The following is a 14107-nucleotide window of genomic DNA, read 5'->3' as shown; positions in this document are numbered from 1 at the left end:
GACTCTCCTTAAGGAATGATTGGGTGTGATTCTTAATTATTCAAGTAGCATTGTTGTTGTGCAATCAAGTGATTTCTGAATTATGGCAACCCAGTAAAAAAGAATGAAGTTGTTTTCCTTATTTTAGGTAGCTTCCTACATGGAAGTCTTTTTTTTTTAATGTGTAACTCAAGGCCAACAACTGATACACTTTTAACATAGTTATCAAAGTTATGCTGGATTCTTCAGTTGTGCATCTGTACACAAAAGACATCCCAGCTTTGAGTTCACCCAGTCAATTAAGGGTCAACTAACTCACTAAAAAGCAATGAAAGGGTTATATGTGTGCTTTAGAATGATTGGCTGCAGTAGAGACCACTGCAGGCACAATTTTTACACCAGCTTATGACTCCACCAGAATTCCACAGATTTTCACTAAAATGAAAGATATGTATTTTTCACTTACTGGAAGGTCACTTTGTATTTGGTGTTGTACATTTATGAATTTTAGCACCTCAAACAGAGGCAGGTTGTCTTGGTTTAAGATTCTAAAGTTGAAATTTGTAGCACAATATGCAAACTGAGCTTCTAGCATTTATTTTGAATAAACCATCTCTCACATTGACACAGCTTGCTTCTAATGCTTGTCCAGTTCTCAGAAAGAAAGACTTAGGCATACATTTAAACTTTCAGTTGTGTAGTCATTTCTCCATTTTCGTCTATCTGGGACCATTTGTAAAATATAACTCTTGAAAACAATCTGTACCGAAACTTTTCCACATATCAGTTATGCTGATGCATGTTAGAATCTTGTATCAGATTGATTTTAAAATGTTTATGTCCTTTTTTCTGCTTTCATAACAGCTGTATAATTTAATTTTTGTATTAAAGTAAAACCTGGTAAACATGGTATTTTTAGGAAGGCTTGTTATCTATACTAAATTTCATGTCTAGTGTAATTTTCTTGTCCATATTTAGACATAGCTTTGGCTTTTGAACATGGCTTGTCAGCCTGTGTTGAGCTCTGAAATGCTGGAAGTCATCCAAGAGTGTAGTTACACTTTAAAAATGAAATTATTCAAACCCCGGGATCAGGAACTATATTTTCTGCAAGCCTGTTTTTTTTCAGAGACAAAGAGTAAAGAATCAAGGCAAGATATTTTCAAGTCCTTTTTATAAACCTAGCCCTTTCCTGGTTAAAGAAAAGCACAGTTTTTTTATTTAAAAAAAGCAAATTATTGCTAATATATTTTCTCACCAAACAGAAAGTATAGTCCAGCATGCCTTGATGAATAGAACAGTCTGAAACACAGGACATTTTGATTTGTTAAAACTCAGAATATGAGGTCTGCCTTAAAGAATGACATTTATTTCAGCCCAGATGAGAGAGGGTTGGAACTGTGGTTTGGTCTCTTTAACTCACTTGCAAATGGCTTAGAATGCGTCTGGGCATTCAGAAACACATGAAAACAGTGAAAATGAAATAGGTGCCGTAGTCATAATTCCTCCCAATATTTCCCCCACTATTCTACCAGTAAGCTCCCATAGTGGTTTACAAATTATTTTTAAATACCAATAATATATAAAAGAAAAAAACATGCTATGTTAGAATTAAAAAGAAGACATTTCTTGTTTCACAGGCAGCTTGGAATGTCTCATAAACTGCATTCCTCTCTGTATATTTGTCTATACCAGTCAGTACTACTGTTTGGGGATTAATAAAAATTAATTTGATTTGGGGAAATGAGGGTAAATTAAGATCCTAGAGTAGGAGAAATGGCAGAGTTCTCTGTACACAAAATATGCTGATGGTTTACTTGCAGTCCATATTCACTTGCATATTAACATTACCTCTTGGGTGTCTTCTGCTCATAAATGATTGTATTTCATTTGTCCTGAGATGCTTCAGTTCCAACTTGTGAATCTTGTTTGAGGAAATCTGTCATACTGAAAAGTCTGGTTTACGTAGGGGCAAAAGCAGCCTGATCGCCCCGGGACCGCAGCAAACACACACCGCGGCCCCAAGTGTTTCTTCTGCCACAGTCCCAAATGGACTGTGGCAAGGAGTGGGAAAAAGCTGCTCCTTTGGGGCCACGCCAGAAACCGTCCCATCTGTCCATCTGTTTCGGGCCTTTGTTAATTTGCTTCTTTATCCAGTTTGTGTCTTTTTAAGTGGTACTAAATTATTAAGTGTTAATGAATATTTTCCAACTTGTGCAGGATTCTTGGAGAGGTGAAAACCACCACATGTGTCTTAGACCCATGTCCTTCTTAGCTTATTAAATAGGCCAGAGGGGGACTGGTCAAGTGGATAAAGGAGGTTGTCAGTGCCTCTGTTTAAATAAGCCATCTCTCAATCCGCTATTATGAATATGCATCGACCAATGTCAATCTACGATTTTTGGAATGTGTGGTGGCTTCCCAACTCCAGGGATTTCAGGATGAAATGGATTATCTAGATCCATTTCAATCTGGTTTCAGGCCTGGCTATGGAACAGAGACAGCCTTGTCGCCTTGGTGGAGGACCTACGCAGGGAACTGGACAGGGGAAGTGTATCCTGTCAGTTCTGCTGGACCTCTCAGCAGCTTTTGAAACCATCACCCATGGTATCACTCTGGGCCGCCTCTCTGAGATAGGACTGGGAGGTACTGTTTTACAGTGGCTTTCCCAGAAGGTAGTTCTAGGAGACTCCTGCTCAACCCCTTGGACATTGGCCTGTGGGATTCCTCAGGGTTCTGTTTTGTCCCCTATGCTATTTAACATATATATGAAACTGCTGGGAGAGATCATCCAGAGTATTAGAATGCAGTGACATCAATATGCCAATGACACTCAACTCTATTACTCTTTTCCAGCCCAATCCAAGGAGTCTGTCCTGGTCCTAAACTAGTGTCTGTCATCAGTAAGTGACTGGATGAGGGCAAACAAGCTGAAATTTAATCCAGACAAGACAGAGGTGTTCCTGGTCAGTTGGAGGGGAGATCAGGGAATAGGGATCCAGCCTGTGTTATATAGGACCACACTCCCCCTGAAGATGCAGGTTTGCAATTTTGGGGTACTGATTGAATCAGCCTTGAACCTGGAAGCCCAGATCAGGAGTGGTTTTACACATTTAAAACTTGTACTCCAACTGTGCTTGTTCCTTGAGACACTGGATCTGACCACAGTGGTACATGCCTTGGTTGCATTTTGTTTGGCCTACTGTAATGTGCTCTACATGAGGCTGCCTTTGAATAGTGTTTGGAATCTTTAGTTGGTCCAAAGATCTGCAGCCAGGCTGCTAACGGGGATAGGTTATAGAGATCACACAATGCCCCTGTTGAAACAGCTCCACTGGCTGAAAGTTTGTTTCCAGGCACATTTCAAAATTGCTGGTTATGACCTATAAAGTCCTATAAGGCTCAGGCCCAGGCTATTTGGCAGACTGTATCTCCCTATATGAGCCGGCCCGGGTTTTGAGATCCTCAGCAGAGGTCCTTCTCTCCGTCCCACCGCCATCACAAGCACGGTTGGTAGGGACATGAGACTGCCCCTAGATTGTGGAACTCTCTTCCCTTCTCAGGGAGTGCAGAATGGACCCTCCCTTGATGGCCTTCTACGAACAGGGTTAAGACCTTTCTTTTCAGACAGGCATTCGAGACAGGAAGCTTTTAAAGAATGGGCTGGCGCGGTATATTGTTTTAATGTGTTTTAAACATTATGTGCCAGCTGGCTTCTCTCCCACTTGAGGTTGTGGCATTTAAACACCACTTGTCCCAGAGCCAGATTTTCTGGGGGGAAAGCCAGCTGTTTGGGAGAAGGGGCAGCTTTTTTCCACCCCCCAAAAGGAGCAGAACATATCTGCTATTTTTGGGGGTGGAATCTGGCTGGATTAGGGCCAGGCACCTGTTTGCCCCGGCCCTGATCCAAACTAAAAGGGGTGGTTCTAAAATGACCCTTTTCTCACATCTGTTTCACCCCATAGCCATTTTAGTCTAGACGACTCTAGAAAATCAGTGTGCAAAGGGATTGTGTAACACCTTTGACACTAACTGAAAGAAGCTGGTAGTATGAGCTTTCGTAGACTGAAGTCTATAAACTTGATGAAGTAGACTCCAGTATGCGAAAGCTCATACTATCATCTTATTTCAGTTAGTCTCAAAGGTGCTACAAGATCCCTTTGCATCTAAATCTTGAGTTTAACTTAAAACTTTATTGGTTGTAAAATACTGCATGTGACTTTTGTCAAGGTACCAGTGCTGCATTATAACCATGCCAATTCCAGTGGTGTTCTCTGGCATAATTCATTCATTTGTTCAGCATTTGCAGCCTACAGACATGTTTCAGAAATTGTAAGGTACATGGACCTAAATGTAATTATTACTTCCAGCTAAAGTAGTTGATACAGTGGGGAAAACGTTTGTTTCATTATAATTCAGTAAAAGAAATGAAATTACCTCATTTGATTTTAAAATGAAGAAATACACTTTAAATAAGATGGTGAATTATTGTTTGATATGGTAATTAAAGGGAATTTCCTTTCTGTTTACTTTTAGGCTCTATGGAAATTAATTTACTCACAATTAATTTAAGTGTCTTTGATTTAAGTGAGTCTGCTTTCTGCGTCTCGTTTGTAGAGTCCTAATTTTTAGAAGTGCTTACAGATTTAGTTCTGTACTATAAGAGGATAGTCTGGAGTTTCATGATCTTCAAAAAGTAACCTCCTAAATTCTTTTTTGCAATTTGCATTCTGACTAACAGTGAATTTCTGTATGGACATATTTAATTTTACAGTATTAAGATTTCATTGTGAATTTATCCAACTTCATTTATCTCTCTGGCTTAACTTTCACAATCAAAACATAACACTTGCTTTTACCAAATTCTTATCTCCTATTCCATTGTTTGTCTAGGGTGAGTGACGAAAAGGATGCTCGAGGCTATCTTCAAGCCTTAGCCTCCAAAATGACTGAAGAGCTGGAGGCCCTGAGAAACTCCAGTTTGGGTGCAAGAGCAACAGTAAGCTACTGATCTGCAATATTATTAAGTGTCTTATTCTCTTAGGATTTCCTGAGCCAATAAAATGAGTTCTGTCACCTGCTACACTGCATCATACATCTACTCACTCATATTCTTGCTGGTTATGTAACTTAACAATTAACATGCAAATATATGTGAATGAAATACAGTGCGCCTGCGTCATACACAGGCACGCTATACACGGATTTGAGCATATGCTCAAACCTGCATAGTGCTGTGTGGGAGCGCATGGGGCACAAGGGGCGGCTTGTCACATTAGAATGAATGGGGTGCACGCCCCGCCATGCTGCCACATGCATGAGTCTCATTCATTCCAATAGGGCTAGAGCGTGCACGGAATTCGGCTTACACAGGGGGTCCGGAACAGATCCCCCGTGTAAGCCAAGGGTGCGCTGTACTCAGTGCCCTGTATTTGTTCTTGATGACCATTACTTGTTGTGATATAAGGAACAGTTGTGAGCACATGCAGTACTTCTACTTTCTTTTAGATAAAACTAGACTTCATGCAGGAAATTTGACAATAGAATTTCTGAAATTTAATATAATAGCACTGTGGGAAATCTCCCAAGATTAAAAAGGATAATGGCTTGCGAATGAAATGCTCTTACAGATAGAAGTAGAAAAGAGATGTGTTTGCTGATTCTTTGACCCGTCCCCCTGCAGCCACTTGTGTCCCCTGAAAAGCTGTTCCTGTAGGTTGGAGGAACAGTGTGAAGAGAGAAGTGTGATAGGGTGATGCCAATTGCCATCCTTCCTACACTAGGTTTTGGTCTCTCCCAAAAAATGGATGGGCCCCTTCTGACTACACAAGGACAGGACTAGATACAACCACAAGAGTTGCCAGAACTCCTTTGGGGAAATGGATATATTGAAATACAAGGAACAAAAAACCAACTAATGAATGCATTTCTTATTAGGACATGCCCTGGAAGATGCGCCGCTTTGCAAAACTGGATATGTCTGCAAGGTTAGAGCTACAGTCAGCCCTTGATGCTGAAATACGAGCCAAACAGACCATTCAAGAGGAGTTAAATAAAGTTAAAGCTTCTAACATTGCAACAGAATGGTAAGATTCTAGTGAAGGGGGTAGAAGCTTAAAATGACTTTTTCTTAGAATGCCATCCTGATAAACCATAAAATCTTTTGCTTACCATGACTGTCTGACTGGTGCTTACTAACATGTTCACACTATCTTTTTATAATTTCAGTTGACTGAAATGTTAGTGGGATGTTTGTAGTTTCCTAAGAATTTCAAAAATCACTGAAAATAAGATTTGAATCAAATTTTATAGATTGATCAAAGTAGTAAATATTAATCTGAAATTTCTATTGGATTCTATTACGGATTCAGAAAATTGTTTCCTTTCTTTCTTCTGTGATAAATTTTGCTGAATTAGAATATTCACTGAGCACAGAAACGGACTGGACATAAATTATTTCTATTAAATTGCTTGCTCCAAATCAGGAATTATGGATGGCCCTTGCGGTCTCTTCCAACTCTACGATTCTATGATTCTGTAACATCATGACGCCAATGCAGTTTTCTAGAATGAAAGCACACAAGTAGTGATTTCGCATGCAGAAAAATTGCTGTTCTCAGGTTAGAATAAACCAATTTAGCAGGCAGCCAAAAGCTGAATAAACTAAGCAATGTTATTTTTTAAAAATTATGTAGCTGTGTATGAAAAATAATTAGAAAAAGGTAAGTTCCTCATATGAAGTTTTCCATGGGTTTTTTCGGGCATGTTCTCTCTGAAGATGCCAGCCACAGATGCTGGCGAAACATCAGGAAGAAAATCTTGTAGAACATGGCCACATAGCCCGAAAAACCCACAAAAAACTATGGATGCCGGCCATGAAAGCCTTCGACTCCTCATAGGAACATCACAAATAGTGAGGAAATAGCAATAAAAATAATCAGTGTTTGGATTTTAAATGAGCATGTTCTCTTGACGTTTCCATTGTTTATACTATTGTTCATAAAACAGAAACATGACACAATCCAAATGGTAATCAGAAACAAATGCTGATTACCTTTCAAGGTTTCTTACTAAAACTGAACTCTCTCCCCTTGCTTTTGTTTTATATTCAGTTTAATAAAAGTGATTTAGCTGAGATGGATAATAACTGAACATTGTTGCTGATAATGATCAAAAACATAACCAAATAAGATAATACACTCTAATTGGATCTCTGTGTCTGTCTGTCTATTTGTTTGTGTCCAAAGCAAACTACAGGAATCAGACAAGAAGAACTCTGAACTGCTGTTAGAAATAGAGAGATTGAAAAAAGAGACGGAAGAACTCCGATCAGAGAAGGGTGAGGGAACTGATGTCCAAATAAGCAAAGGCAAAATCCAGAGTGGTGGGTGTATCTTATCAAGAATGTCCTCTTATAGCATGCTGGCAGAATTTGGCCTCTGAAGATTCTGACCCCTGACGTGTTGCATTGACTCATGCATGATAAGATGTACCCACAGCTGGGACAAAAATACAGAAACGTGTTTATCTTGTAGTCTCTTCGTACTTTTGAAACACATTGACCGGAATCCTGTTGGTGTCCTATGCACATGCAAGTGCTTGTGGAAGTAGTTATGCATTCTTTACTTGTACAGGACCACATTCAGTTCAAGGTTGTGGAAACAGGGTCATTGTGTGTGAAGATCTGCATTACACATGGACACACATGCACATTGTGCATGCATATGCATTCCATGCAGATGTGAATAGCCATTTGGTTGTTCATTTGGTGGTAGTTCATTTGTTGTGTTAATTCAGTTGCACTATGTTGCCATTCAACACAAGGGTGTTGTGTAGCACAATTAATGCACAACTCTGTATATATAAAGAAATTCATGCAATGAAATCCTGATAAAGGATTGTTGCCATTGTTTTTGCCATACTCCCCGCAAATCCCATTGTTTTTGTTTATAATACATAGCGGTAGGTCCCTGTGTAGCAGCATAGGATAGCATAGCTACCAGCGTAGGATAGTCTTTAGAAGTTATTATAGTCTAATACTCCAAATCAGAAAGATATTGGCAGACCTTAATGACTAGTGTTGGGTATTGCTTAAAGAGGAAGCCTTTTAAAATCTGTTCGGTGTTTTGATGTTTGATCATGGAGGTTGGGGACCATTTACTCAGAGTAATCTTGTAGAATTGAAAGCTTCTCTGAAGTTGGTTGTTGCTGCTGTAACTTCTTTATTAACACAAATAAAACTGAAAATGTCCAATGGCTGATTCTCTCCTGTTGATACTTCATTACTGTGACTCCCCCCCCCCCCCCCACCGCCAATGTGGTTTCCTGGGTTAGTATGCATACTTTTTGTTAAGGCAACATTCCCTCACAAAGGTCATTCTTCCATTATTGGGAATTGCTGGACCCAGCTTTTAGACCCTGCCCCAAATCCAACTTACGTTATGAAATGACAATACAGTAATAGGCTAGATATAGAAGCTGGTACAGCCCTGATGTAAATCAAGCCTAGTCTAGCAATTCATGGGGAAAGTTTCTGTCCAAAATTCTAGAAAGCTACTGCTTGTTAAAGTAGATAATATTTGGCTGGATTGACCAGTGATGTGATCTGGTATTGAGTTCTGGAAATGGTGGATTTTGGAAGTCTTTCTTCCTTTATTTAATGTCTGCAACATTTTTTTTTACTCGAAGACTATAGAAAAGTGTGAGGCATTCCTCACTCCCCACCCCCAACTCTTCTTCATTTTCTTGAGTTTTAGAAAAAGCTGGTTGTTTTTGGCACAAAAGCATCTTGATAAAAATAACCCATAGAGAAGGATCCAAGTGGCCATTTTCTGTAGGTTTAAAAGCTGCTGCTGTTTTCTAGGTGTAAAGCACCAAGACTCACAGAATTCTTTCTTGGCATTTTTGAATGCGCCTGCCTCTGCTTTGGATCAATTTGAAGTAAGTACACAGTTACTTGGATTTAATATCTTTTGATTACATGCTATGTGTTCCAAAAAACAGGCTAAGTTTCTTAGATTCATAAAGAACATGAATTGTTTATTCCTTTATCTTATAAGTAACAGTTACGAATAAAAATGATTTTAAAATAAATAAATAAATAACATGCTATGACTCATATTAAAATAAAAAGGAGATTTAGAAGAATTGATGAGTTTATTCAAGCATATAATTACATTATTTCTATGCATTTACAAACAAACCTATTATTTTCATTTGTTTTGAAATGTTTGTCTACATATCTTTAATAATCTTCAAATTAATTAAACTAAAGATATGAAAGAAAACTAGATATAAATCCTTAAAAAGAAAGAAAAGGTATGATGAGGATTTTGCTAACATTTAACAATCAACATCTTACCAGTAGGCTGCCATGCTGAGTTAGGACCAGTAGAGATCAGCACTAAAAGCTGTCTTGCAGGCAGCGTGGGGATGTGGTGTATGCATGGCACACGCCCTGACACTGCCCAGAAGCCACCTGCCTGCCCACACATGAGCTGGCTTCATGGTTCTCCAGTGGCACAGTGTTTAGATGCCGCACATCGCCTAAGCACTGAAAAGCCGCCACCATGGCAGAAAGAATGACCTTTTGCTGACTCAAAAAGGAGAGGCATTTTACTGCCCCTTTTTGAGCCAGCAAATAGCTGGATTGGGGCCGCAGTGTGTGGTTGCCACGGCCCTGATCCGATGTTCAAAGGGCCAGCATGAAGCCACCCCTTCTGTTTCAGCCCTTAGTTAAAAGGGGGCAATAATTAAATGGATACTTACAAATAGCACAATTATCGTTTGGAAATACAGTTAACAATTGATGATGTATTTGTAAAGTAGGGGCACAGTGACCACAATCCTGTCAATGTGCACACAGCAGCATGCTTAATCTCACATAAACAGTGGCAGCAGGAAAAGAAAAGGTCACAGTGATGATGGGAAGCAAAGAGCATTGTTACCTCTATAGTGTAAAGAGGCAGTTGTTGCAGGCCCTGAGGAGCTTGTGTCTCCAGTGACTTGCTTCCAGGTGTTCTGGAAAGGGTGGCTTGGAAAAATTGCCAGTCCCATGGCACAGGTGATTTCCCTAGATACTTTTCCAAGAGCACCCTGATTCCAAGTACAAAGACAGAAGATAGGCATCAATGAAATATGCTGCTGAAGCCAAAAGCCTTCCTTTTTTATAGCACAGTGATGACATTATCCCCCTTCTTATTCCACTGCTATGCAACCCTGTCAAAAGTGAAACTTGTGACAAAATGGAACTTTCTAGTCTCAGTTTTAGGTTTGGAACTAGCAAAAAGCCAAAGCTGTTTAATATGTACAGGCCATACCTGCATTCACATTTTTAATATTTGGTGGGCATCTTACCTACACATCCTCATCCATGGACAGTATTTGAAGAAGATAGACAAATGAGGCACATGCTCTGAGATTAGAATAGAAATGAGAATGCACAGTGGGGTGAATTTCCCAAGAAATGAAGAGACAGTGAGAGCAGTCAGGGACAACAGAAAAGAAAATTGATGCATAGTCAAGCTGAGAAAAGAAGTTGTTGACGTTCACCCTCTTACTAAGCGGTACTCCATCTTCGTGGCCACAATACTATACACATCCACTGTATTCCAAACATTCTCAGCTAGTAGGGAAGGAATCATCCATCCATAGATTTCCTCCTGTCATCACCCAGGCGTGGCAAGGCTCATGCATTCTAGAGTAAACCTTCTCTTAGAATATTTTTCTACCATTTCTCCATTTTATTTCTGCCTATATTTTTTTAAAATCTCACCTGTCTTACCTCATTCATTCCCGTAGTTCCTTCCCTCCCCCTCTCCCCTGTATTCCTTTGTTGGGGATGGAAAAGATTAAGGCAAAATTTGCCAAAGTTAGTTCCACTTCTAGAGCTCTAATGCCCAAAATTTGTCCACATTATCAAGGATATATATCTGCTCTTATCTACCTCCCCTTAGGGGCCATAAAGACATGCACTCACCTGCACACCACCAGTGTCACTGCCTCCTCCAGAGCCACATACAGCAATGGTGTGTCTGATTTCCCTTCAGCAAATTTTTAATCCACATTAAATTGATCCAGTTCTTCCTCTTACCCAGATGTTGTCCTGAGGTGCCTAAAATTGCCTCAACTTCCCAAAAGTTAGAGGCTGAAACATTTGCTTCTGTAGCAGTCAGTGCCAACAAGGCAGTCCAAAGAACTGAGGAGGAAGGGAATGAGGCTGGCCTTAACACCATAGCAGTCTCCTCTCTGGCAAATGTGATCTCACCTGGCATTACCATATCCTCTGTACCCTACACCCATCTAAATCATGTCAGTCATTATGCAGGCTGTGTGAAAGACACTGGGCATTTCCAGCAAGAAAAACAAGTCCCTCCCCTCAACACACACAATTCCCATTATTGTTTCCCATGCCTGTATCAGTATCTATGTCCTTCTTTGGTCAGGACTCATGGGTTCAGTGAATCCCTTCCATGGTGACCAGTGAGCCTAGAGGGTTTAGCCAGCTGCCCCCACCCTCAAGAACAAAACCAGGGTTCCTTCTCACTCCCTTCTCTATCCCCCTACCCCTCTAGTGCCTCCAAGGAGGAACCTTAAAAGCATGCTCAGCCTGCCGGCTCCACAAGAACTTTTAAACATAGTCTATCCTCTGACAAGGCTTCAGCCTCCTCACCTGACATAGATGGGTTTCCTCCTCTATCCAGTAAGAGAGGATAGATGCAACATCTCTCCAGTCAAGCTTTGATAGTGACATATTTGTAGTAGAAGAGGGAGATTGGTCAGAAAGACACAATCAGAGAGAGACATTGTTTTATAAAATAAAATATTTTATTTTTACTCCTCTTTTATCTAAGGCAGATGCCCAACTTGGCATCCCTTCAACCTCAGCATCCTTATGTCCAGATCATACTTCATGTGGAGCTACCATGTTTCCTAAATTTAAGTCTTCATATGTCACTTACTTTCTGGTGCATTTCAGAAAATTGTTAAGATCTGAATGGAGCCCTCCCAAATGAAGAGTGTCAATTAGCTCAGAAATTATGTGCCTTTCCCCCAGTGCCATGGAACTCCTTAAGCATCTCTTACAGACAGCCTCACCTCACCTGGCCTAACAGATGCTCTTGTTCACCAAGAAGGAGACTCATCCCTATAAGATCTTAACAAGAAGTAAGCATACTCATTTCTCAAGCACTCAGCTTCTGCCATCTGTATTAACACATCATCCACAACCTCCCTGATTTCCAGAGTTGCCATGCCCTCGGTTCAAGATAGTTTCAATAATCAGGACTTAGGTGCTATAACCTTACGTAAGTCTCTCCTCAAACTTTATGAATCTATGGTCTTTGTGGCTGATCCTCCCAGGGACTGACAAATTTTCTGTAGCCATTTTCACACCTGAAAGAAGATCCATATGCCTCAAACACTGGAATGTGGACACCCAGTCCAGACCCAGTCCAGCTATGCTTCCCTTCATGTGGAACCTTTTCTTGGATGAGGATGCCCTCAAGGGTATCCACATCGAAATGAAGGGGGAAAGCTCTGATCCTCCAGAGGTCAGATTATCCTTTCTCTAGTGAACATAGAAACACAATCTATTCTAGGAATTTCTTTTGCAGGATCACCCCAAGTTTGTCTCACTACAGATGCCAACCCACCTTCCTTCCCAGATCCTATTTGAGCTTGAGTAATTCCCACACATGGATGTCTTCTCTGCTAGCTGAGACTGGGACATTGGAGAACATGCCATGAAGGGTCATTCTTGACAAGGAGATGGAGCCATCCAGACCCATCCTTCAGTGGAAAGACACTTCCTATTCTCTTCCAACTCTACGATTCTATGATTCTATGATTCTCTTTCTGGGAATCTCTTCTCACTTTCCTGTTTCTTTGGCTGGGGAATGGAATTGAAGAAGGAACCAGCAACCCAATTGGAAAAGGTTTACTTAAAAACATTGACCCCTTGCCTCACCTGGGCAGCAATAGCAGTTAGCTCATGTGTGGATGGCTCCTTCTTCTTGACAGGAATGGAACTTCATGGTAAGTTCACTAGTGTTCCATTTTGCTACTTTAAATATTAAAGAAACTGACAGTAGATTTCATATCCCAGTGTCCTCCTGCACAGTCTTTAATGTAAATGAAATAATAGTCCATTAATAAAAACTGTACACAAGTGATACTAAAAATAAATCTGTTAGTCATTTTATTATTTCTTTACTTCATTTCCCATCAATATGGTAGTTCTTTTTTACAAAGCAGACATTTTCATCTACCTCTTTCTGTTTCTTTACTGCTCTGTGCATTAAAATAGGATTCCTTTTCTTCTTCATCATCTTCATTGATTGATTTTATGGATGACGTAAGTCTTTCACCTGGAAACTGGCAAATTATTGAATAGAAAACAGATTCATTTGGCAGTTTCACATAGTAATGCAGTCATTTTAACAAGCTCTGCCATCAAGAGCATGAAAATCAGCAAGGCAGTTTCTGTGCTCCTGATCATTTATATTGTGTGTAGCTGCCATTTTTTTAATGGCGTGGACTTAGAGTTAAGTGTGTGTGTGTGTGTGTGTTGTGTTTTTCCCTTTCTTTTAGTATTGGAAGGAGCTGCAGTACATGGCTTGTTTATTAAGATGCCTCACACTCTGTCCTGGTATTGTTATGTTGATAATGATACTGCTTGGTCAGAGGTTGATTAGTAAAATTTGTTGCTAAAATTTTGATTTTGGTTTGTTTTGAGGTGACTATAAGAATATTTTTATTTTCATTTGCTTTCAAGCTTTTTCTTTGCTCTGCTCAGTTTATTTTCCTTTGTATTGGTGGTTTCTGACCCTTTTGGATTCCAGACTGTTAACTAAATATTCTGATAATCACACCAAATATTTCTGTTTTACTTTTTTAAAAATATTGATCATTGAGAAAATTATTTATCTACTTCATGCCAGCTAGTGGATACTTTTCAAAGTGACTGCATTATTTTAATGTATGTTCCTTTGTGGTAGCTTAACACATTAAAAATTAGGAGTGTTATCTCAGAATATACACGCTCACGCTCTTTATAATACTGTCTTTGAAAATATCCTGTTGATAAATTTGTAATCCTTGCTACTTTTAAATGAATGAAATGTAACTG

The 14107-nt window shown here is 39.7% G+C and overlaps 1 protein-coding gene across 13 annotated transcripts in view; it reads left to right on the top strand.

Moving 5' to 3' along the window:
* Positions 1–14107, top strand: part of LOC149310679 (serine/threonine-protein kinase MRCK alpha) — a 283756-nt gene that overhangs the window by 169825 nt on the left and 99824 nt on the right. For 7 of the 13 annotated variants that reach the window (XR_016281698.1, XM_089529515.1, XM_089529527.1 and 4 more), the window contains 5 exons: positions 4873–4978; positions 5917–6065; positions 7227–7318; positions 8843–8919; positions 13286–13333. Coding sequence is in view for 12 of the 13 variants with exons in the window: in XM_089529515.1 (XP_089385641.1) it covers positions 4873–4978; positions 5917–6065; positions 7227–7318; positions 8843–8919; positions 13286–13333 (472 nt within the window). In the remaining variant the exon portion in view is untranslated. The remainder of the gene's footprint in view (positions 1–4872; positions 4979–5916; positions 6066–7226; positions 7319–8842; positions 8920–13285; positions 13334–14107) is intronic. The other 6 variants (XM_089529522.1, XM_089529517.1, XM_089529526.1 and 3 more) reach the window with 2 other exon arrangements.

Source organism: Sceloporus occidentalis, unplaced genomic scaffold, assembly GCF_023333645.1.
Source record: "Sceloporus occidentalis isolate IW3139 unplaced genomic scaffold, rSceOcc1.0.p SCAF_6, whole genome shotgun sequence".
Taxonomy (NCBI): Eukaryota; Metazoa; Chordata; class Lepidosauria; order Squamata; family Phrynosomatidae; genus Sceloporus; species Sceloporus occidentalis.
This window is presented reverse-complemented; position numbering and strand designations above follow the sequence as displayed.